Source organism: Taurulus bubalis, assembly GCF_910589615.1.
Source record: "Taurulus bubalis genome assembly, chromosome: 2".
Taxonomy (NCBI): Eukaryota; Metazoa; Chordata; class Actinopteri; order Perciformes; family Cottidae; genus Taurulus; species Taurulus bubalis.
The window spans coordinates 23,350,211-23,375,956 of record NC_136590.1 but is presented as its reverse complement, the minus strand read 5'-3'; the positions used below and the strand labels follow the sequence as shown (position 1 = coordinate 23,375,956).

The 25,746-nt window shown below is 41.7% G+C and overlaps 1 protein-coding gene across 1 annotated transcript in view; it reads right to left on the bottom strand.

Annotated features, from left to right (window-relative positions):
* The window catches only part of fnip1 (folliculin interacting protein 1), a gene marked incomplete at its 5' end in the record, with an annotated part of 39,424 nt that extends 23,610 nt beyond the window's left edge, over nt 1–15,814 (bottom strand). The window contains 4 exon segments of the mRNA XM_079238021.1: nt 608–731; nt 5,399–5,468; nt 5,471–5,499; nt 15,723–15,814. Of these exon segments, the coding sequence (XP_079094147.1) occupies nt 608–731; nt 5,399–5,468; nt 5,471–5,499; nt 15,723–15,814 (315 nt within the window).
* Between the last annotated feature and the right edge of the window lie 9,932 nt (nt 15,815–25,746).

Below are 25,746 nucleotides of genomic sequence, written 5' to 3'. Positions count from 1 at the left end.
CCAGTTTTGGTGAAACAGTTGGAATTAAATCCTACATTAAAATATAAAGTCTGTTTTTCACTTCAGCCCTTTGAAATAATTAAGAAATTAAGTGAACAAACAAATAAAACTGAAATGCACACTGCCCAACAGGAGCGGTCATGTGACTCATGTCATGGAGCGGTCATGTGACTTCTGCTGCTCGTCACACCTCTGTTCTCTATGACCGTCTGTATGCATCTATTAATCTGTTGCCTGATTCAAGGATATTAATCAATTTCTCCATCTCACTACTGCATTTTATTTCTTAAACTGCACTGCAACATTTAAAAAATTGTTTTGCTTGTTTTCTTCTGCATTATGTTTTGATGGTTTTATGTGAAGCACTTTGAATCAGCTTGTGCTAAACAAATAAACTCGTCTTGCCTGCCTATTGATCGTCTATACTGCGAGCTTCAAAGAGGTCAAAACGTTTCTGCAGATTGAAGAATGCCAAATAGAAAGATTTTAAAACCTTATAAAGGCTCCCGTGTTCATCACCATCTACAACACCAAGGCCCCCCTCATGGCCCCCCACACACACACACACACACACACACACACACACACACACACACACACGACTCACGGTGATTTCCTCCGTGCCCCTCTTTTTGGCATTGGAGTCGAAGAGGACGTTTCTCCCGCGCCGCTCACAGTCCTGGTAGACGATCAGCCGGATCTGACTGGGCTCCAGCTGGGGGATTGGCCAGCTAGATGGAGAGAAGAATGGACAAAGAGGAAGAGGGGGGGGAGAGAAAACAACAATGCAGTTAGTACATATACAGTGAATTAAACGAGAAGAAACGGAACAAATGGTAAAAGTGAGGAAAACATCTCACACATTCTGTCAACATCTTTCACGCATTTCTCAGAGGGGTTCTTCCAGGAAAGTTTGCACATTAGAGACGATGAGGTCATGCTGCAGTAATCAAACACCTCCAAAGCAGCATTGTGCTGAAAGAAGCAGTGGACTAACAACGGTTTTCCATTGTAAATACCAGTTCTGAGCGCAGGCCTTTTGAATTACGCAAGTGATAACTGGGTGCTTTCACAGGTTAATGCTTTTGTCTTTACAGCACAAGTCAAAATGTAATTTGAACAACCCCCCTCCCTGTGACAAAGGCAAATAATTAAAATCACCTTTTCCCCCCCGACATTTACAGGCAATACCATCAGTCTCTTCATGAAAAGGTTCTACGATGTTTCTGGTTAACCAACTGCACCGAGTCAATGAGCCATACAATTTGTTCCAGTCAAAATATTAGGCACATCACGATAAAATAACCGGACCACTTAATATTTCATTAAAAGTGAAGGCATTGTACCGTGTAAAATTGTCCGACTCACAATTGAGAGTTTAAAACTAGAGTCACCGCCTTGTATTCCTCACTTAATTTGATCCTATTTAGATATTTGTGTGAAATTGATTGAATTAATTACCATAAGAAATCTGAAGTTATGGCCAAAAACACATCACTGTTGTGGTCTTAAAGAAGTATTTTGTGTGATTGCGATCAGTTCATCCTTTAGTCCAAGTGGACAATTGTGCCAAACTTTTAAAAAGGTAATCCAGAGATATCACGAGACCGCGAGATGACGTTGACCTTTGACTTTCAAAATCAAAAGAGTTCATCCTCGAGTCCAGGTGAACATTTGAAGAAATTCCTTCCGGAAGTTCCTGAGATATCGCGTTCCCAAAAATGGACTAGGCGGACGGGCAATGACTGTTACGTTAAATTGACGCAGTAAAACCAGAGCTATTGTTTTCATTCCTACTCAAAACCTGGTCCCTTTTATCAACCACAATGCAACAGTTCCACTAAAGATTCTGCCGTGTTATGCTGGCGGTCGGGTAAAGCTCGCTTCTCTTTAACGCACAAAACAGTTGGGGAAAATCGTTTTGACAGTCAGGTCACTACGCAGTAGTACTCCACAATAGCCTCAAGCTAGACACGATGTACGAGCTTTACGTAAATCGGTTTAAGCCCTCGTCTCTCCCACGCGGCAGAGCCAACAGACTCCATGCCACAGCTACCGTTCCTCCATCTCATACCTAAACCATTGGAGAGAAGCAAAGATGGAGCCAACATCCCACACAGCGATACAGAATCAAAAAGGTACCGAGACAACTAGCAGACACTCAACTCTGCTGATTCCATCCAACGGAACCAAGAAAATGTATACTTTTTCGTTCATAACCGAGAGAATATTGCAGCTCGGGTTACACGTGTGACCGTCACCCAGTTGGTCATACGCTGCCAGCTCTCTCTCACACTCACACACACACACATATCTGCAAAACGTGTTTTAAAGCTACACAGACTAAGGGAGACGCTTTGAACATGGCAAAGCACCGTTCAGACAGACACCCCGCACTTTTCAAAGAGTTCAACGAACGACAGGTAATGTGATTATAAACATGAAAATCCCAAGCTCACCCATATACAGCCTAACAGAGTAGCCTCAGCCTAGTTTGATGACCAGCATATGATCATGAGGTCAGAATGCACACAAAAGTGTCCAAATGAAACACAGTTGACGCAAACTGGCGACATGAAGGTGGATCTTGAGCTAATTATTTTTAGTTAAGGAAAAATAACTTATTACAACTTACTAGTTGTAATAAGTGCATAAACAAGTGCAATAGTTGCAACAAGTGTGAATATTCACAATTCTGCCAGACAGCATAGAAAGACTGGCTGTCTCGTTGTTCCCATAGTGTAATTGCATTGTATTGGTGAAAGGTATGTGGTGGCATGTTTTTCAATAAATGGGAGAAATTACCCTTTAATTATGTGTCCATCTTTAATGTACCCATCATAGCTTTAGGTTTCTTTCATCTCGAACACACATCTGTAAAATTATGTAACTCTACAATTGCTCGTACTCATGGAAATAACTATGTAGTCATCTGATCAGATACGGACAATAGGCCTACATAGACGTGTATAATCAATGCTTTGATGCCACCATGTAGTTTTCATTAATATCTTGCTGTAGGCTTCTGACTTCTTTAACCAACCGATGAATCCATTTAAAGTTTAAATATGTGATCTAATGATTCCCTCTAAACAGACCTGAACAGTCTGATCAATCAGCTTCTTACTATGAGTGATGGGGTAAGATTTAAAGCCACATTGGAGATTTGAGGGATTACATTCTTTAAATCGTGGTACATTTGTTCTGGCAGAAAACTGCCCAACAGCAACAGTTAATCCTTTTTTACTGGCTCTGTGGCTGTTGTTCGGTAACCTGCAGTTTCATTCAGCTCGTCCCATTAGTGCCGGTCAACTCCAGTGATATTGCAAAATGATGTTGTTGCATATTTACATCTCGCCGTGGGCACCGGCTGGCCCGCCACAGGGCTTTGGTGCTCCCCTCGGCCTGATTTAGTAGAGGCTCTAAAGATGACAGGGGGATTGGACCGGCGGATAGACGGTCGAGGATAATGTGTGACCTGATGGAGGGAGATGGAAACAAGAGATGGACCTAAATATAGACCTTATATTCACGAGCAGGGCCCATCCCCAAACACAAGTGTTTATAGTAAATGGGTGTGGGGGGGGTTAAGTCCATTTTCACTTGCCAAATAAAACCACACACAAGCTCACAGTCAAAAACAGCATTTCAGTTGTCTGTCGGTGAGCCTCGACAGGGCAGGGAATACCTTTGTGTTGGGTGTGAGGAAGTCTGTGTGTACATCAGCCACGCACGGGAGCTACTATTTACCAAACACGGGTGTCAAAGTGTGGCCACAGCATTCTCCAGGGCAAAAGGAGTCTCGCAGTGGGAATGGGAGGGAGTCATGTGCTGCAGTGTCAAGTTGTCAAACCAGAAGTCATTTGTCAGATGGGAGGCAATCATACAAGAGGAACAGATCCATTCAATTCAATGTTTATACAGGCTGTTTGGTCCATACAATTAGTCCTCACATGTTTTTTTGGGCCACAACTCAAAGATATTTGGTTTACTGTCAGAAAATATTTCCATTTTAAGAATTCAAAACGGATTAATCAATTCTCAAAATAGCTGGTGATTGATTTAGTAGTCGCAGCTCTAGCTTCATTGTTGTTCTTCTGCTTTTTTTTTTTTATTCCGACCGTTAATCGAAGTGAATGTTTGATTGCTTTAAAAAGACATCTTCAGTTTTTCTCGACCCAAACTCCCGTTTAACTTTTAGTGGACGGCGTAATGCCTGCCTGGCCTACATAATGAGCTCAAATTGCATTGTTTGAGGCTGAGTCAATATTCAGCTCATAGATTTGTGTGATCAACACATCAGGTGCTCGTTTTAGTCACATGCCTCCTTGCAACTTGATTATTGCCCTTTGTGAGCTGTCATTAACTGGTCAAAAGTTAAAAGGATCTGATTCACTTTCTTGCCCAAAATTGGGTGCAACAATTTAAACAATTCCAGATTGGCCCGGAGGAGATCCGCATAATTTGACACCAACTGCACTGCTCCCTTTTGTTTTAAACATAACAGAGAAAACACAGTGAGAGAGAGATGCAAGAAAGACGGAATAAACACCGGACGGAAAGCTAGAAGGACGACAATAAAAAGACAAGAGCCCTTTTATGAGCGGCAGAGTGAAACACGTCCTAAAGTAATGAAATACAAAGAACAAAAGCCGAGAACAAAAGAAGAGAAGAACGTTGAATGAGTGAATGCTGGAGAGAGAATTGTCCTTGGACTTAAATTATCTTTTTTTTTGCAGAAAAACATCTGAGCATTTGAAAGAGAGACGAGCAGAACGAGCAGAGGAGGAAGTGTCCCATCATGAGCTTGTGACAGACAGACAGACAGAGAGAAGGGAGTCATTCATAAAAGCAGCACATGACTTCATGACTGTTACATACTTGTACTGCTTTGACCTCCATTGTCTGAACCACAAGCGACTCAAAAAGTCTCTCAGTGATGCAGGTGTTTGTTTCCTCGTACAACCTTGATTGTTAAGAGATATCCTTGACAACAGTTTTATTTGGGCTACATTTCAGACAACAAGCGGGGCGTTAGCCGGTCTGAAATGATTCACCTTCGACCCGAACAAAAACATTATCCGATCTGAGATCACAGATATGCAAAACAGAAACTCTCTGAACTACAACTCCACCCAAACACATGATTTTCCCTTTCCAAATTTGGATGCGCTTCACCACAAAACCTTTTAATCCTCATTATGTCACCCTGGCCTTAAAAAATGACAGAATCAATCTTTAAAAACTACAGCTTTGCTGCCTCAAACTGCCAGCTGGAAACAGCCAATGACAAAGCTTAAAAAGAAGAGAAACAACAACACAGACAGACCTCCTTTGACCAACACCACCGTGCCCACTCGGCTGCACAAACGCCTTGTTAAATATTACCGACTCCTACCTGGGCATCATCGCGGGTCTGCCAGTCTTTCCCCCAGCCTTCTTCCACTCTCGCTCTCTCTCTCCCTCAGCCAAAGCTGAGGGTCTAAGAATAGCGGTGAACTAAATTCACACAACAACATGAGACTGTCAGGTGATCGCAGGAGCGCTGTGTGTGTGTGTCTGTGTGTGTGTGGACACTAGCAGCGAGGCCCACCAGCTGCCACAAAGCGCCCCGATAAGAGCACGGCGACAGAGGGGTGTTTGTTTGCGTCTCATTTTCTTAATCCCACACTTTTGTTTCCACTTATTTCTCAGCGATTAAAATGAAAACATACATGTACAATTTGTGAGCTCTCAAGTTGAGCTCAAGGGAGACAAGGGCCCTATTCTTCGTACCTGGTTTACTGACTTAGCGGGCTAACTGTCAGGATAAGATGATGTAGGTCAGGCTTTTCGGTTTCTCAAAGCAAGTTTAGATAAATCACCATAGCAACACAGCCAGAAATTTAAACCTGCTCCTGGGCAAGCTGGCCACTCCCACTGGACAAAAAAGGCAGCTCTCTTCCTCATTGATGAAGGAGCGATATTAGTTATATTAGTTTTATAGGGAGAGAGTTCTTTCAGATCGCAAAGATCCATTCTCACATCATCATGACTTCCTGTACGCGGCGGTATAGATTCTGCCGACAAGGAATCATTTATTTACGAGAGCTTCTCGAGCCGCGGACATTGATCACCACAGGCGCAGCCGATTGCCCGTCTGACAGACAGACTATCAGCCGCTGCATGCCGCGCTGTTCTTAAGTTTATTTAGCGCTTAAGAAACTTATGGATGTGTTGAAAGCACTCATCATTATATGACAGTGTTATTAGTACACCATACATATCATTATTGTAGAACATGATTAAGGTGGACTCATGATAATACAGAGAATCACACAATTTATTTTCACAGCTTCAATTGATTGAATTTCTGATTATGAATAATACATACATACATACTGATCCGCCCATACACATATTCAAACTCCTAGTTATATGGTAATCTACACATACATGTATATACATATAATACATGATTTATACGCACATACAGTACATATATCCTCAAGTATATATTTATTCGTAAATATAATCTGATTGATTTGGGTGATGAAGCACTTCAAATTTGCCGATACATTTTCCCAAAACTGACGCATTTAACTTGTCTGATATATTTGCGACGATGTCTCGCAACGGGGGCGCTGTTAAAGTTGCTTTCACGGCAACAATGTTGCAAAAACGTTGGAATATTCGCAATGAGTTTGCTGTGAATGACTACGTATTGACTTACTCATATGCCTTCATGTTCATCTCCTGCTTCTCAGCAGAGAAATGAAAAAAGAGGTTCCTCTGAGTTTATTTATTATTAGTGTACTGTTAGAACATCATGGTGTCAGTGCTCGATTATTATCCCTTCTGAAGAGGAGCGGGCGCGTGCATTTATCCAGATGACTGACGTCTGGTTAGAATTAACGAGACCGTTTCAGCGCGGATCAGCCGTGAAGAAACCCAGATAGCCTGATGTCAATCATATCGCTAATTTAAGATGGAGATTAGGACATTTGCTGGTTTTGTTTAGCCAGGTACAAGAAACAGGGCCCAGAGATAAATTATTATATCATGAAGTTGAACATTTATAAAAAAGGATGATTACAGATAAACAATAGTGTAGTTTTAACTGCGTTTCGCGTATTTTGCAGCAATACGAAGAAGACATGAATCCTTAACTTGTGTCTTCCATATTTTGAACATACAAATTATGTCAATTTAATATTTCCAGGGATGAATTGATGGCCTCAATCAAATAAAAATTTATTTTAAATCAGTAGATTGAAAATACATTTTACTTGCTCCAAATCAGTGGATTTAAAATATATTTTACTTGCTCTAAGCCTTAATCTGTATTACTACCACCCTAATAACATGCATATGTCCATAGACACTGATCTTGTATAGCAGCTATGCAGACAAATTATGGAGAGAATAGAAAAAAGTACGAATTTGACAGCGACTACCTTTACATCGGTAATATTCCGAATAAGACAATATTTAGAATTTGATATGGGCCAAGTACACTTCATATTAGTAGTGTTAGTAATATAGTCAGCTCTGAGCACTTTACAGCAGTTACACACAAACCAACTACCAACAGTTTGCAGAGATGCAAGAGAAAAGCCCTCCTCTCTGGGCCTATTTTGACAAAAAGACTTTGATATCAACAGATTTTTTTTATATGCACACATATTACTACTAAGGAATGAAAGAGGGAAGCTGTGTTTAATCCGCCGGTCACGTTAATTGGAGTATGCGCGGCTGCATGTAAACGGGAATATTAGTGCAACATTCATTTTATGAGCCATGTAAACAGCTTCGTAGGAATATGGCCTTTATCAGAATATGTGCAGAGAATTGTTAACGTAGTCAGTGACTTCATTCATAGCTGCTGCCGGGAAAGGAGGCGTACACCAATAATAAGGTCACAGCAAAGCTATCGAGTTTACTTGACTGCAGTGATTCTGACGTCAGCCTACTTACTGACCTCAAAGAGCCCTTGCTCCCTCTCCACCGCCACATCTGTGCGTGTTAGTTACATAAATATCCCCTCGGTCCCAGATGTGTGACATTCTTCCGGCTGTGTGTGACAGATGTTTCTGGATTCTGACTTCACACTAATCGAGGACATAAATAAATGTGCCTTTACCGCAGAATTAAATGAACATGCTTTTCTGGGTTGCAGCAGGCCATTTAACCGGTAAAGTCTGGGACCAGCTTCGAGTAGTTATGTTACTACTGAAGGTGTTCTGACAGATGTTGAACAGACATAAAAAGGACAACATATAGGTGTAGGTGACGACTACAGAGTCTCAACCCCCTTAAACTGATTAAAAGGCAAATGTGTATTCATCCACGCGCCTCACTGGTCCCTTCACCTTAACAAATTACATTATCAAAGGTTAAATACACATTTGCAAGTCCTTTAGTGCTACTTACTGAGCCTCCATGCTACTTTCCCATGATTGGAAGTGCATCTCCACCCCAACTAGATAAGAATCAAATCTTATCTCTGCGATATCTGTAGTTTTATGGGGGCATCTTTGGCACGTACGGTCTCAGAAATAACGTTGACGCAAAAACAATTCCCACGGTCTGCCCGCTTGCAAGATTTGAAGCCTTTCTTGTCGAGATTGTTGTACCCGTGTGTGAAAATGAAGGCGTGATAGAGGGACCGCTCCTTTGCTGCTAAAGAGACCAAGCCCTGATGTCCATAGAGTGAAACGGTTAGCTCAACCTGTCCACAGGTTTCACGTTATGGACAGGTTGAGCTAACCGTTTTGCTCCGAGTGTGTTCGAGAAACAGCAACTCTCTCGAGGAACTGGCTATGATGGCCCTGAAAAGCACCTGACTACCTGCATACCTGCTGGTTTCTCTGCTGGTTAAGGAACTCTGCATTCCTGCAATCACATGATTCGGAGTGGGCGATGACGATTCAACGCCCTGAGGTTTCTGCACTTAAAGGTTACGACACATTCAAACATGGGACTGGTTGACTGAGGAGACTCGTATAACAGCAGGCTGATATTATCTGGGATCAATCCGTGTGTTTTCTGCATCAAAAAGTCTCCAAGTCACAGTGGTTGTGGAGAATAAACAAAAACAAGTGTTAGTTTAATAGGGTGTATATTTTTAGGAAGTACCCAATATTTACATACACAATATAATTGGAATACTAATATATATATATATATATATATATATATATATATATATATATATATATATATATATATATATATATATAGCAGCTGTTTGTACGTTGGTACATAGAGGGTGTTAGGAAGCTAAACATGGAGGGACTTAGGACCCAGGGGAATGTAGTTTTATTTTATGTAATGCACGATTTTGTCACGCGACCAGATTACATGCAAAGTCAATGTACAGACGCGACAGGTTGTGAAGGCGCGACATTTCCGCCGGGCGACGCGACTGACGCGTTTGAGGCGGCGCGAACAGAGTGAAGGACGCCGCGCGACAAGAGTTGACATTTCCCAATTCTGGCGTCAAAATTGCGTGAGTCATAGTTGCGTCAGGCAATCAGCGTTGAGAATCAGCATTGAAGCTCCGCCCGTCACCACCGCCGTCTTGCCGTCGCTTAATCAAACTGCTGCTGCTCCGCCTGAAGTAGTGCTGGTAGGGGCTTCATTCAGACACTGTTGTGGGACTACGGATAATATTATGAACCCAGACACCAAGGAGATTGATGTTCCCACGTATGTGGAGTTTACACAACAAGTATAAAGCAGAACTAGTGGTTATTTCCATGGTGGATGGCAGAAACGGTATCCGTTTTACCGAGATAAGCCAGACGCAGTTCCTGAAGGATTCTGTGAAATTCACCGAGCTGTGTGCGGCTACGGATGATGTTATGAACCCAAACACGAGGGCGTTTGATGTTCCGACATGTTTGGGACTTCCACAACAAGTATAAAGCAGAAATAATGGTTATTTATTCCATGGTCGATAGCGGAAATGAAAGCTCCTTTCACAGAGAGAAGAGACCCCCCCGATTCACTCACGCGACTAAACTGAAGCGGTAAGCATGACGCGACAAATCATGTCGTGTTTGGTGTAAACACAGCATAACGGCGGCGTTTCTTCTTGTTTTGATAGTGGTAGCCGTCCACAAGCTGCCGTTCGATTCCATGTGAAAGCAGCATTACCAGAATACTTTTATGAAAAGTGCGTTCATCCTTTAGGGAGTGAGTTTTTGGCTGGTATTCCCTGCATGGTGTCTTGGAACAAGTAATACTTACATATTGTGTTTTGTTTATTTGTACTCTGGGTGTACATGTGTGTGTGTGTGTGTTTGCATGTGTGTGTATTCTAATTACTGTGTACACTGATGGCTTAGTCCTGAGTCACAACTCCTTCTGAATCAGCAACACATGACTTGTGACGAGAGCAAGACAGAGTGAGTGAGTGAGAGAGTGAGTGAACCACATGACCGAATCATCAGGCTGAGCAGGAGCTGGAAGCTGTGTAGAAATTAGGGCGACGGGTCAATTTTGCTTTCGAAGGTGAAAAGCAGAGTTGCGACTGTAATTCAACACGTTGCAAATAAACCTCGCCTTCCTCGTTGCTCCCTTCAGTAATCATGGGGACAGAATGTGTCATGAGATAGAAATGACTAACCGCTCAGCCTGAAAGCAAAGTGATTGTCTCTCTCTTTCTTTTCAAGGATAAAAGTAGGCTAATGAGGTGATGCCACTTTCAGGATCCCAACAGACGAACTAGTCACACTGCCGGTTATCTGTGGACGTTAAACGGCGTATCACCACGCCGAAAATGTTTTCGGACTAAATTTACAAGGAACACCCTTTATATTAATTCCAAATCTTTATCCTAACTTTTGCCCCCAATATTTACATATCGGTCCACGGCCTATTCTATGCCTCATGGTGCTTTGGTGATAGGGCGTTTAACGTTCACAGATGACCGGCAGTGTGATTAGTTCGTCTGTTGGGATACTGAAAGTGGCATAACAAACAGTCCCAGAGATAAATTCACATCCGGAACTAAGAAACCTCAAATGTTCAAAAGAAAACAGGTCCATTGAGGATTATTAGTCACACGTCACTACTACAGCGCCATTTCATAATTAGGCCAATAAATAAATATGTATTAAAAAGAAGAAACACAATGAATGCCACTGAACAAAAGCTAAATAAGCCACCGGTCACAGTCATTTCTCCAGAAATATTCCAAATATACCTGGCAAAATTATAAAAAAAAATCCTGAATTGCATTTGAACAGGACATGCCAGCCTAACTATTAAGCCAGAGCGCTCACCAGAATGCTACTGTGTGTGTGTGTTCTGAGAAGTGTGGTCACTTAAAATAGCCCCAATAGGAATCCGATGACGGCCGCCTGTCTTTACGGAACTCTGGCAGGCCTGCAGCATTTACACACACAATTATTGTAGCGAGCGCACACGCATCTAACCCTTTATGTCAGAAACATGGGTCGCAAGTCCCACAAACATGACAGGCCGAGCTTGATGACAGCATCACACGACACGCTGGAGTTATGGAAGCATGCAGCGGAGGAAGAACACAGTGCCAAACAGGAACCTGAACCACCGTAAACTATCATGGAAGAAGTGTCACTAAAAATAAAGCTCACGTGAAAAGTCATACTTTTTTTTTTTTTTTTTTTTACAAAAAGGAGAGAGAATTTTATGTGCCAAATGTTCAAATCAAATATAATTTTGTAAGTCTACAGTAGAGGCTTTAGCTTTAAGGTTCTAGCTTTATTACAGACGTATTCCTATGTCATACCTACTTCTAAATTCTAATGTGCATCTACAAAAAGAATACGGTAAAAGCTTATTAAAATGCTTTATTTTCACAGTTTGTTTAAGAAAAGACAGTTGTCTACTTCTAAGAACAGTCAAATGTTTTTCCTCACAGCACTGTAATTTAAATATTCAGTAAAAGTTCAGTGTAACCTCCTCTGTATAAAAGCCCAGAAAAGAAATAGTGTGTGAAAACAGAAAACCCATCCCCGCTTTCTTTTCTCTGGCATACGCACACTCCCTCCTTTTCGTTTTCTCAGCACAAACGCAGCTATATTGAGTTGCGTGGCCCCGTGGGTCAAGAAGGAAGTTTCCTCAACGGGCAGCGGTCAGGACAAGCAGCCTGGCTGTGGGTGGGGACCGGACAAAGCCGCTGGCTAACGATGAAGCCTCCGACTGGCTGCGCAATGAGCCGGGGGCTCTCGGGGTAATGTACAGTATGCCGTGCCCTGGTCAGGCGCTGCACCCGAGGGGAAACCGGAGACGCCTTTTGAGGCTTTCCTCACGGGGTCAGCCAGCCTGCTGACCTCTGCGGAATTCTGGAGGACACTCTGCTGCCACGGAGCTGTGGGTGATGCATTATGCAGGATAGCAAGGTTGCAAAATGTTTCTTTTATTTTTATATTTGCATTGAAAACATGACATAATCCAATCGTAGACGTCGTCTCTCAGCTTCATTCTCACGTCTCAGGTTGCTAATTGGATTATACACAATAACACATGGAAGAGGAAGTCTTGGCATGGACATCCGTTATTGGCCCAGAGGCTAAATCGTCTACAGCCAATGGCTTCCAAAGATTTGAGCTGATGCGGATAATATATTAGTGTTTGTTTTATATCCAATATTTGAAAAATAAATTCAAACAGTGAGTTACTTTATAAGGGTGGGGGAAATCGATTCAGCATAGTATCGCGATAGTTTGCGTGGCGATATAGTATCAATACACGAAAGCCAAGTATCGATCTTTTTTTAATGTAATCAATTATGGGAGGCATCAGAGAAAGAAATGAGAAATGCGCCGTCCGCGTATAAATCAAACGTCTGGACTTCCTGTCACTCGTAGTGGCGCTGCTGCACAGCTGTTGCACGGCGCACAGGACAACATGCGCGACACGGCGCTGGTCAAAGACGTTAACTCAAGCATAAATCAAAATACAATATGTTGACAATGTTTTCCTTTGGGGACAATTTGCGGTGAAAAAAAGGGAATAAAATCGCAATACTCAATATATCACAGAATCGTGATAGTATCGAATCGGGACCCAAGTATCGTGATAAAATCGAAATCGTGGGACCTCTGGTGATTCCCACCCCTATTACTTTATACTTAGAGTTACTCAACTATCACGGCTTGAGGACTGCAGGGTATTGCTGTACAAATTAGTGATTTCCTGATAATCATTATTTTCATCAACCCAAATACGAAACAATGCCAGAGGTATGAGGAGCACAGCCAACCACTGAGTTGAGAGAAAGGTCTTCTGTCCGCCTATTTGCTCCGGGATTAAGGCTAGCCACACACAGTGTGTATGCGCGTGTGTGTGTCACACACACACATATCACTAAACTCTAATCTTTATATCTTTATGACCAGGGAATGTGTGCATGGGTCAAAGTGCAAGTAGCACCCTTAAAGAGGTCCTTTAAAAACATACACTCACCTAAAAGGATTATTAGGAACACCATACTAATACTGTGTTTGACCCCCTTTCGCCTTCAGAACTGCCTTAATTCTACGTGGCATTGATTCAACAAGGTGCTAAAAGCATTCTTTAGAAATGTTGGCCCATATTGATAGGATAGCATCTTGCAGTTGATGGAGATTTGTGGGATGCACATCCAGGGCACGAAGCTCCCGTTCCACCACATCCCAAAGATGCTCTATTGGGTTGAGATCTGGTGACTGGGGGGGGCATTTTAGTACAGTGAATTTATTGTCATGTTCAAGAAACCAATTAGAAATGATTCGAGCTTTGTGACATGGTGCATTATCCTGCTGGAAGTAGCCATCAGAGGATGGGTACATGGTGGCCATAAAGGGATGGACATGGTCAGAAACAATGCTCAGGTAGGCCGTGGCATTTAAACGATACCCAATTGGCACTAAGGGGCCTAAAGTGTGCCAAGAAAACATCCCCCACACCATTACACCGCCACCACCACCAGCCTGCACAGTGGTAACAAGGCATGATGGACCCATGTTCTCATTCTGTTTATGCCAAATTCTGACTCTACCATCTGAATGTCTCAACAGAAATCGAGACTCATCAGACCAGGCAACATTTTTCCAGTCTTCAACTGTCCAATTTTGGTGAGCTCTTGCAAATTGTAGCCTCTTGTTCCTATTTGTAGTGGAGATGAGTGGTACCCGGTGGGGTTGATTAGATAATTGCATTAATGAGAAATTGAACAGGTGTTCCTAATAATCCTTTAGGTGAGTGTATGTCCACCACGGGTGGCAGGCCTAAAGCAACATTTTTCAATGCAAATGTATTTAAAACCGTATTTTTTTAAAAGAGCATTTTCCCCCATTGGTGGCAGACTCGGACCCTGACCCACAATGTATGTGTACGAACGAACACAGGGAAACTGCAAATCAACTCTGTCAGATTCAATTTCGATAGCAAGTATTCGTATTTCTTATAGTGACATAGGACATGCACACTGTTAGTGGTAATCATGTGAGTATTGGGTAAATGGCTGCTTTTACAACATGTCACTGCAATCCAGAGAGGACAGGCTTTTTCCTAACTGTTATTTATATCAATATGTTGTAAGACTCACTTTTATGACAAAGTGGCACTGGCTCCCCCCCATTGTTTTGTCATTTCAATATATTAACATGAAACAAATATAAAATAATCAAGTAAAAAAGAAAGGAAACAACACAGCAGACAAACAAACTTAACAAAACTAAAACAACAAAAAATACAATCACCCCGACACCCCTTTACCTGTACATTTGCATACACAGCCCTGCATTTATACCTGCATTTTCCTGAACACATACATCAGAGTACTTGATCACTCCTCTAATTTGTTAAAAATAAAAGCCATTAGATATTAAATATATATTAATATTAAGATATTCTTTAGTGGATGTAGGACACCTGCACCTGAGTATATTGTTAAAATTAGGATTCTATACCATCTTGCATTTGTTGTTAGCACCACTGGTATATGAACGAGATCATATTGAGGCATTTGTTTTGTTTACACCAATGCATTTTAAGGACACCATCTTTTTTTTTTTCATTAACATAAAAACATCCGCTTTCTGCACACTATTACATTTTTATTTGTTTTGCTGCATCCTGTCCACGGAGGCTCCGTCGATCAGTGACCGACCACAGTGATCCAATGTGGGGCCACACGGAGCACGCGTGTCCTCCTTCTGGGCTCCAAGTTCTCGGGGAGCCCAGACTGACCGTAACCGTTATCGTCTCGTGCTACCACTGCTGTTACCGGAGCAACACAAATGGGAGGGGGAGGTGGGGGGAACAAGGGGGAAGAGAGGACACTGCTTCCTAATTGACACCGATTAGCCGTTGGTACCACGCGCCAGGAAGCGTTATTACCCCTCTATAACAGACAGGACGCGGGTGTAGACAGACGCGCGCGACGTTTGCTAGCAGAGAGCGCGCGCGCGCGCGTGCAGTGCGTGCAGCAGCAGCCCCCCCCACCCCCTTTCCTCTTCCTCCTCCGTCGCCGCTAACGTCTGTTGGGGCTAACAGTACCGCGTTAGCTAACCACACGTTTTGCCTTGAATCGATTTTTTAAATTAACAAAAACTACACAGCGTCGACGAGGAAAGTTAAAAATAAAAATACGCCAAATGTGTCCCGCTTCCAGACGCCACAGCGAGAGTACTTAAATACCGTAAATGTACGTTACACACACAAATAAACACACGTAAACACACACACATCAACACAAAAACGGCTACCTGAACGCGGGGTCCCCTTTGCTGCATCTCGGGGGCGGCGACGAAAACGCATTCCTCTTGTTGAAAAGTTTCTGGAAGAGAGTCGGAGGCATTTTGCACCCCAAAAATACATAAATTTGGTATATAATTTATTTTCTTCCCCTTCTTTTCTTTTTTAATTCCGAGAGATCTTGTTCCTTGTAACCGTCTCCATGGGTGTCACAGTCATATGACAGGCATTAGTCACGGGGAGCTGCTTGGTAACTCACTACATTTTTCTGATTGGCTGCTCGGACGCTGCTGCTGCTACAAAATACCCGATTGGCTGGTTATTTTTGGCCCCAGTACCACGTGGTCAGTGGATTTTTTTTTTTCTTTCTCGCCGTGTTGATGTTTTGTCAGGAATCGTGACAGCATGAAATAGAGGGATAGTTTACTTTGTTCATCTTTTATTATTTAAGAGAAAACATTTTCGCCACTGCAGAATGTTTTAGATAGGGGTAAAGCAATATTAAATATGAAAATGCATAATATAGACAACACAATAGAATGGAATAAAATTAACTCACAAAAGAATATATATATATATATATATATATATATATATATATATATATATATATATATATATATATTCACAGAAATCGGACAAGTTGCAAACGCAGAGGTACAGAGTATCCAACAAGAAATATTTAAGTTATATATTTATTGTAAATTAATTCATTTTAGGGTTTTTTTCTGACGCTTAGAAGTGTAGACAGACAATTCGATTGTTTTAGCTTTTTTAGCAGATGCATCACAGACAACACACATGCCACATGGAAAATGGAAAAAAAACTAAAAACAAATGACTGTCAGGGGAAGAGAGAAAAAAAAGATGGCTGTTTAGGAGAACGCACGTCTGCCATCTAGTGGTCGTTTTGCACCAGACACTTGTTTTTAATAATATACATTAATAAAAAGGAAACCCTGAGGCTGGTTTGAGTGCATTTTCACAACTAGACTTACAGTTTGTACAGCAGGTTGTATACTCTTTAAATAATATATAAACACACTGATTAATCTATTGACATCTAGATTATATATATATTTTGTGCTCAAGGTGTCACCGTGCAGACGGGTCCTCGTCCTCGAGAGCGGAGAGAGGAAACAAAGGAGCACTTCTGAGCTTCTCGCTCCTCGTGCTCATCCTCCTGAAGAATGAATCCCTGTCAGCGTCGTTGAGGAAGTCGAAGAACGAGGCTTCCTCCGGTCTGTGTTTGGGTTCCAGGGGCTCCATCTTGATTGGGCTTTGGAAACAGACCTTCTTCTTGTAGGAAATGGGCTTTCTTTTGGGGAGCTGAGGGAGGAGAAGTACGTCTGTAAGGTCATTCATTTTTTATTTTGAAAACAATAACTAAAGGTTTTCATGTGATGGATATACAGGTGGCATTCTTACTTTTGGTGGGGTTTTCCACTTCTCTGCAGAATGAGGATTTGAAAAGAAAAAAATACATTATTAAATCACTTTAGTATTTGGTGCATTGTAGAGCCTTTACCTGATTTAAATGGGTCTGCGTGTATTTTGGGGTCAGCTTTAGGTCTTCTGCTTTTGCTTCAAAGAGAAAATACAGTAATTTAACCAGTTTTTATTATTTATTTATATTTATTTATATATTTAAGGATTTTTTATTTGTTTTAAAAATGACTGCATGTTAAGTGACTTTTCCAAACTCACTCGATCTCACAGTTCTTTTCAGCAAGAATCGGAGAGACATCTGAAGACAAATGTGTAGTTATTATCAGACATGTGAGATGCATATAACGCTCGGACAGCAAATTATATCAGTTTTTCAGTTGTTGAAATAACAGTTTTTTTCTTTAATATAAACTATTTAAATTAGAATATATTTTATAAATAAATATAACATATATACAAAAAGGGATTTTAACAGTTGTGAAAGGCTCAAACTGCACACTTTGTTTTATATTATTTAAATGTATGTATATGTTTTTTCCAGAATCCACCATAAGCTACAACTGACCAAGTGCTAATATATGTTGTAAGAAAGTAATACTTTATATTTGTTTTAAACAATTTGAAATCTATTAGGACCAACATTATCACATTTGATGTTATATTACATGTTATATTATTTTAACTACTAAATGTATTTATATATCTAAAAATAAATATAAAAACTGTGTGGTATTTTCTCACTCTAATCTGTTTTTACCAATAAAGTGCCTTTGAGTACCTTTTAAAGCGCCATCCAAATGAATGTATTATTATGATTATCATTATTATTATTACCGATGATGTTAGAAAGGTTGGGTGAGTGCATGCGGATGCTCTCAGCGTGGCTCACGTCCAGCAGGGTGGAGTTCTTCTTGTGGAGATGGAGACCCAGCAGCTCGTCCTTAAAGGAAGTCAATGTCTCTACTGAGAAGATTAAAAAAACGAACACACATTCAACATACACACACACCCACGCACGCACGCACATATACACACATTCAACATACACACACCCGCGCACCGTAGCCGTCTCTTCTGAAGATCTCTGGGGAGGAAAGACTGCTGCTGGAGGTTGCAGAGGAGTAACAGTCCTCCTCATCATCATCATCCGAGCTGAACGTTGGGTCAGAAGATGTGACGCTTCCCAGAGTCACCGTCACGTTTTTCGTGGTGACTTCAACCACCCTTTCGCCGACTTTAAAGGCCTCTGACCCGGGTGTCACCTGCACGGCCGGGTGACCTGCAGGGGACTGTGTGGTTGAAAAGGACAAGGAGAGGAGAGAGAGAGAGAGAGAGAGAGAGAGAGAGAGAGAGAGAGAGAGAGAGAGAGAGAGAGAGAAGGCAAAACAAAAACGTTTTGAGGAACCTTTGAAAGTTGGAAATTCAATATTCTCACTCATCAGGATACTCACAAACAGCAGGACTGTCTTCGCGTCCTCTACCTCGGGCTCCTCTGGAATATCTTCATACCGGTTATGCACAGGTCTCCTGCACTCTGAGAGGTTTATGTATTAAGTAATGTATTTATAGATAAAGTAATGTTTGTATATATAAAGTAATGCATGTGACAGGACAGGTAAGTTTCTCTTAAATTAATCTACTGTATTAAAGAGTTAGACACTAAAATTATATTTTTTTGTGCATTTCTGCACAGAAGCAGACAAATACACCACAAGTGTGTTTTTTGGTTAATTGATATTTCAAGATAATTTCATATTCAGAATTATGTTCAGTGTAGGAACTATAGGTAAAATATACTGGAAAATGTTTATTGTAATGACTGACGCTCGAGCCAGGTGATTTAATGACGTCATGATGGCAGCAGATGTAAGCAGGGTAGATGGAAGCAAGGTCACGAGTACGGTCGGACTGAGAGGAACGGCGCAGGTGACACACGGTGGAGAGTGGCTGTACAGTTGTGGGCGGTTTCGTGAGACACTAAGCGATTTTTTGGAGACGGCGGTTGGCATAAACTGGTTTGTGACAGGGTTAGGGTGGCAAATCAGGAAATGGATGGGGATGATGATGGGGATACGGATGGCTGGACTCCAGTTTCTAGTGGGAAAGGAGGACAAAAGAAGGGAGAGAAGGGAGAGAACAGGCAAACGGAGGGGGGTATGAAGGGCAGTCAACATCTGAAGAGAGGTTTGGAGGGTAACAGTTCTGATGAAGGAAATAGAGTGGTGTGCAAGAATAAGATAGTGAGGGGGGAATTCAAAATAATCCTTAAATTCAGAAAGGAAGACGAGCATCCAATGAGATGTGCAGGAGGGAACAGGAGAGAGGAAACTGTCATTTCAAGGCTACGATTTGGACACACTGGGCTGAACGGCATGCTATGGAAAATAGGGAAACACGGGAAGATGTGACTATTGTGGGCAGGTAGAAACAATCGAACATGTTATTCTACACTGTCAAAGGTATGTGAATGAAAGGCAGCTAGTTGGAGGCCTCGGCAAGGAGGGGGTAGGGTTGGATATGGCGTGTGTGCTGCAAGGAAACTCCAGTGGGTGCTATAAAGCACTATTGCAGTATCTTAGAATAACAAGGATTATTGAGAGAATATGAGCCCTAGGTTATTTATTTTTGGTTGGTTTGTTTTGGTTGGTTAGTTATGATTTGTTTTGTTGAAGCTATATATATATATATATATGCATCAACAAAACAAATCATATTTGTTGGTGTCATTTGTTATTTTATTTAGTAGTGTTAATTGTTGATGGGGCAAGTTCTAGACATCTTGATCCACACTCCATAACAGTTGGTGGCGGTAATGCACCAAACAGTTGTTTGCCAACCACCAATAAACCTCAAAGAAGAAGAAGAAGAAGAAGGTGTAAGCAAGAGCTGCATTAGGCATGAGAGTAGATAGTTATTTTACCGTGTGATCGTTTTGACCGTTTATTAGTTTTTTGTGTATTTTGGTAGTGTTTTTTGGCGCACAAAATAAAACCGAAGAAAAGGAAATGAACGGTTTTCTGTCATTCGTGTGAGAAAGGGAACTCAATGTGTCCGCAGCTCTTTAGCGGCTTAATGAAAACAACGCCGACGGAACGCCGCTACAGTGCATACTACGGGTAGATTCTCTTTTATAATAAAAATACAGATATTTCTGTTTTACTTGCTCGTCTGCTCGGTGCTGCCTTCACGGGGGTGTCCCGCTGGTTTGGTACCCCGCCGCTTCGACCCCCTCGGTACCGATGTCGACCCATTTCCGGATCAAACGGAAGTTCGTGCAAAAACCAGACGCCGTGAACCGCGGAGGAGCTGCGGCTGACCCGGTTAACCCAAATAATGTGATGTTAGTGTTCTTAAAGACGTCTCAAATAATGGATAAATAATGAGGCTGGAGCTACGGACACGGTTCATCCCGGTTCTCTGTGCGGTGCTTAGCAACCGAGCGCACCTGTTGAGTCTCTGGCCCAATCTCAATCTCCACAGATACGGATTTTGAGGCGCGCTGTATGATCCCTTTCCTGCATTAGATGCCGACTTTGCCTAAGGGAATTACCCACAGTTCATAGCAATGTGACGTTAAACACACAGTTCCCAATGGAAGCATGAAGACGTAAACAAAGAGACACGTGGGCGTTTAGCCCGATAAAATACATTTGCACTACAACATTACAGATTAAAGATGGAACATAATAGCACATGAAATCAGAGGAATGCAAGCAGAATATATATATATATATATATATATATATATTACATTCAAAACGAGTAAATAGATCATTTAAAATGACTTCTCATCTCGTGAGGAAGGTGTTCAAATCAGTGAATAAAAAGTATAAAATAAATACACAATTGTACACAATAGGCGATGAGCCAGGGCCCTATTTCTCGTACGTGGCTTACTGAGTTAGCGGGCTAATTTTCAGGATAAGATGACTTAGGTCAGGCTTTTCGGTTTCTCGAAGCAAGTTTAGATAAATCACCATAGCAACACATCCAAAAATGTAAACCTGCTCCCGCGCAGGCTTACTGAAATTCACTGGAGGAACTGTCACTCCCACTGGACAAAAAAGGCAGCGCCCTTCCTCATTGATGAAGGAGTGATATTAGTTATATTAGTTTTATAGGGAGAGAGTTCTTCCAGATCGCCAAGATCTATTCTCACACCATGACTTCCTGTACGCGGCGATATAGATTCTGCCGACAAGAATCATTTATTTACGAGAGCTTCTCGAGCCGCGGACATTGATCACCACAGGCGCAGCCGATTGCCCGTCTGACAGACAGACTATCAGCCGCTGCATGCCGCGCTGTTCTTAAGTTTATTTAGCGCTTAAGAAACTTATGGATGTGTTGAAAGCACTCATCATTATATGACAGTGTTATTAGTACACCATACATATCATTATTGTAGAACATGATTAAGGTGATCGTGATAAGAATACAGAGAATCACAAATCCCGAGGGAGGCTGGGGCCATGGAATCCGAGTGGACCATGTTCAAAGCCTCTATTGTGGATGCGGCTGCTCGGGGCTGTGGTCGGAAGGTCATCGGTGCCTGTTGTGGCGGCAACCCGAGAACCCGGTGGTGGATACCGGGGTGAGGGAAGCCGTCAAACTGAAGAAGGAGGACTTTCGAGTGAGGGTAAGGTGGAGCGGGAGATCAACAGGCGGATCGGTGCGGCTGCAGCTGTAAAACAGGCGCTGTACCGGTCCGTCTTGGTGAAGAGGGAGCTGAGCCGGAAGGCGAAGCTCTCCATTTACTGGTCGGTCTACGTTCCAACCCTCACCTATGGTCACGATCTCTGGGTCGTGACCGAAAGAACGAGATCTCGGATACAAGCGGCCGAAATGAGCTTCCTCCGTAGGGTGGCCGGGCTCACCCTTAGAGATAGGGTAAGGAGCTCGGACATCAGGGGGGAGCTTGGAGTCGAGTCGCTGCTCCTTCGTGTCGAAAGGAGTCAGCTGAGGTGGTTCGGGCATCTAGTCAGGATGCCTCCTGGACGCCTCCCATTAGAGGTTTTCCAGGCACGTCCAACTGGTAGGAGACCCCGGGGAAGACCGAGGACACGCTGGAGGGATTATATTTTCCGGCTGGCCTTGGAACGCCTCGGGATCCCCCAGAATGAGCTGGAAAGTGTTGCGGGTGAGAGGGAAGCCTGGGTCGGCCTGCTGAACCTGCTGCCACCGTGACCCGACCCCGGATAAGGGGCTGATAATGGATGGATGGATGGATGGATCTAACAAGCAATCTTTATTAGTTATTCACAGTCACATTAAATCAGTTTGACTAAGGGAAAGGTTAAGATTTATAACTTATCACTTTTTCTTTGAACTACAGAGGTGTCTTATTACTTTTGACCAAATTGTTTGCAATTATATGTGTATCAATATAAATATATAACTGCATATATATCAAATACCTATTTATGAACATATTATATATATATAATTATATGTGTATCTATATGAATATATAAGTATATAAAATACCTATTTATAAACATATTATATATACAATTATATGTGTGTCTATATAAGTATATATATAAAATACATATTTATAAAGACAATATATATAAAATAAGGATTTTCTCCAACACGTTGTGTTTGCTGTCAGATCTAAGAGCCAATCAGCTCTCTGATGTGGCGACAGCCATGCATTTCCCATCATGCACTGTGCTACGCAGTCGGTGATGGGCTACTGCGGCGCCTGGCACTAAAATCGGCGGCCGGCTCGCTCCGGTGAGATTAACGTTGACCACATGTGCATGACGTCAGAGCAAGTCGGGGCCAAGTCGGACACAAATCTAACCGGCATGCATTGCACCAGTTAGATTGATCACCGGCGGTCGATTCTGCTCAGAACTGGCTCATCTCGAACGAGCCTATTGTTTTTATCACACTCAACCATTTAGCAGGTGATGTCAGTAAATCCCTGAGGGTTCAGGGTTTGAGGGTTTAGGGGGGAGATTGATATTGGGCCTGTGATTGGGCCTTTAACATCACTCCTGTTAGTTTTATTATTGTGGTTTTACTTTGAAAGTCTTCACAGGAGTCATGGATGCCCATTTCCGCCGTTGTGATAAAAAAATGTATAAAAAAAAAAATAATCGGTCGCGTTATGCCGTGTTCACACCGGACGCGACGCGAATTTGCGGCGCGACCAGTTTACATGTTAAGTCAATCCACAGACGCGCTGCGGCGCGAATTTGCGAATTTGCGAATGTGCGGCGAGATAGACGCGTTGGAGGCGGAGCGAACAGAACGTTTGACCTGGGGCGAACAAAGCGAAGGACGCGGCGCGAATTCGCTGAGTTGAATTATCCCAACTCTGGCGGAGAAATCGCGTGACGCAAAGTTGCGGCAGCCAATCAGCGTTGAGAATCAGCGTTGAGAAGCTCCGCCCGTCACCACCGCCGTCTCCCCGTTTCTGAATGAAACTGCTGCTGCTCCGCCTGAACCAGCGCTGGTAGCGGCTTCATTGAGACGCTGTTGTGGAACTACGGATAATAGTATGAACCCAGACACCATGGAGTTTGATGTTCCGACATATGTGGAGTTTACACAAAAAGTATAAAGCAGAACTGGTGGTTATTTCCATGGTGGATGGCATAATCGGTATCGTTTTACGGAGATACGCGAGACGCAGTTCCTGGAGTAGTCGGTGAAATTCACCGAGCTGTGTGCGGCTACGGATGATGTTATGAACCCAAATACGAGGGCGTTTCATGTTCCGACATGTTTGGGACTTCCACAACAAATATAAAGCAGAACTAGTGGTTATTTATTCCATGGTCGATAGCGGAAATGAAAGCTTCGTCGCTTGTCTCTCACAGAGGCAAGCAACTGAGCTAAGCCACGCCCCTTTGGTCGCGCCGCAAATTCGCGTTTGGTGTGAACACCCTCTTTCTACTCGCGCGAGTAAACTTTGGCGGTGGACGCGGCGCCGCAAATTCGCGTCGCGTCCGGTGTGAACACGGCATTAGAATTGTAAACTTTCTTAAAAATAATGACTTATTATCTCAAAATAATGACTGATTATTTTAAAAATAATGACTGAGTATCTCAAAATAATGACTTATTATCTCAAAATAATGACTGATTATTTTAAAAATAATGAGTGATTATCTCAAAATAATGACGTAGTATCTCAAAATAATTACTGATTATCTTAAAAATAACTACTTAGTATCTCAAAATAATTACTGATTATCTCAAAATAATTACTTAGTATCTCAAAATATATACTTAGTATCTCAAAATAATTACTTAGTGTCAAAAGAAATTATGCCTTATCTCAAAATAATGAGAAACGTTCTCAATATTTTGGCCAAGTATCTCAAAATATTGATTTAGTGTCTCAAAATAATGAAAAAGTTTCTCAAAATAATTACTCATAATCTCAAGATAATGACTTACTTTCTCAAAATAATGACTGAGCATCTCAAAGTTACGAGAAACTTTCTCAAATTGTTTTGTCGTGTATTTTATGTGTGTTCACAGAGTACAAGAAAAGTACCTTGACTTGTGGATATCAGAGCGTAGGAGTTAGTGGAGAAGCGTCCTGCTCCTTTTTGTAATATTTATTTATTTTTGTTGTGAAAACATGTATATTATGAGTTTACTAAAAGTGTACTCCTCATTTTATTTGTTACTTATTTTTCTTTTCATTTGTTACATGTTTGTTACATGTCTGCCCCTAATCAGGAACATTCAATAACCAATTAGTAGAATAAATTAAGCCAAGAAATTTTGTTTGTTTGCAATCTGGATCTGTTTGGTTCCTACAAATCTAATGGTGGTAACTTATTGAAATGTGAACAAGAAAATCAAGACGACAAAATGTTACTTATGCACTGATGCTCCTGTAATTTAATAATTTAATAAATAACAATATGTCAGTATTTAAAATAAAGAGTACTTTTAAGTAGATTTTAACTCCAGGACTTTTACTTTGAAAACTGTTTTAGTTTAATTGAATTTCCTTCAGACAACTCAAATGTTTAAAGTTTATGAACAAACATATTTGACCATTTCCCATACACACAATCATTTATATTTACAAGAGAGAATAAATCACAGCCGTAGGCGACTTCTTCTACTAGCAGTTCAAAGTTAGGTTTTTCACACCAGCATCGCTCCAGGGAAACCTTTCAAAAACAAAACCTGTATGCAACTTTTTTTTAAACAGTTAAAAAAAGGACGAGACACTCGTTTAAAATCATTCCAGAATATCTTTTATTTCATCGCCCCTCGTCCGATTCCTTGCCCTCCCTCGTCCCTATTGCTGCACTCAATCATTACAAGGATATGGTGCTGATTTCATTTTACAGCAGAATAGATAAATAAATAGGTACAATTCATCTCACTACACGCAATAAGAGAGAGAAAAAAAATCCATTCAAACCATTGATTTAATAAATATGCTTACATCTAGCTGTCCTCATTTATGTACATCCACATTGTTTATGCTTTGGGACGGTAATTAACTTAAAAAGCCTCTACATTACTTCTATGTGTAAACCCCTCGAAAAAAAAAGTGATTATTTTGTTTTAAAAGTTGATCTATTTTTCCTCCAGTGAGTGGAA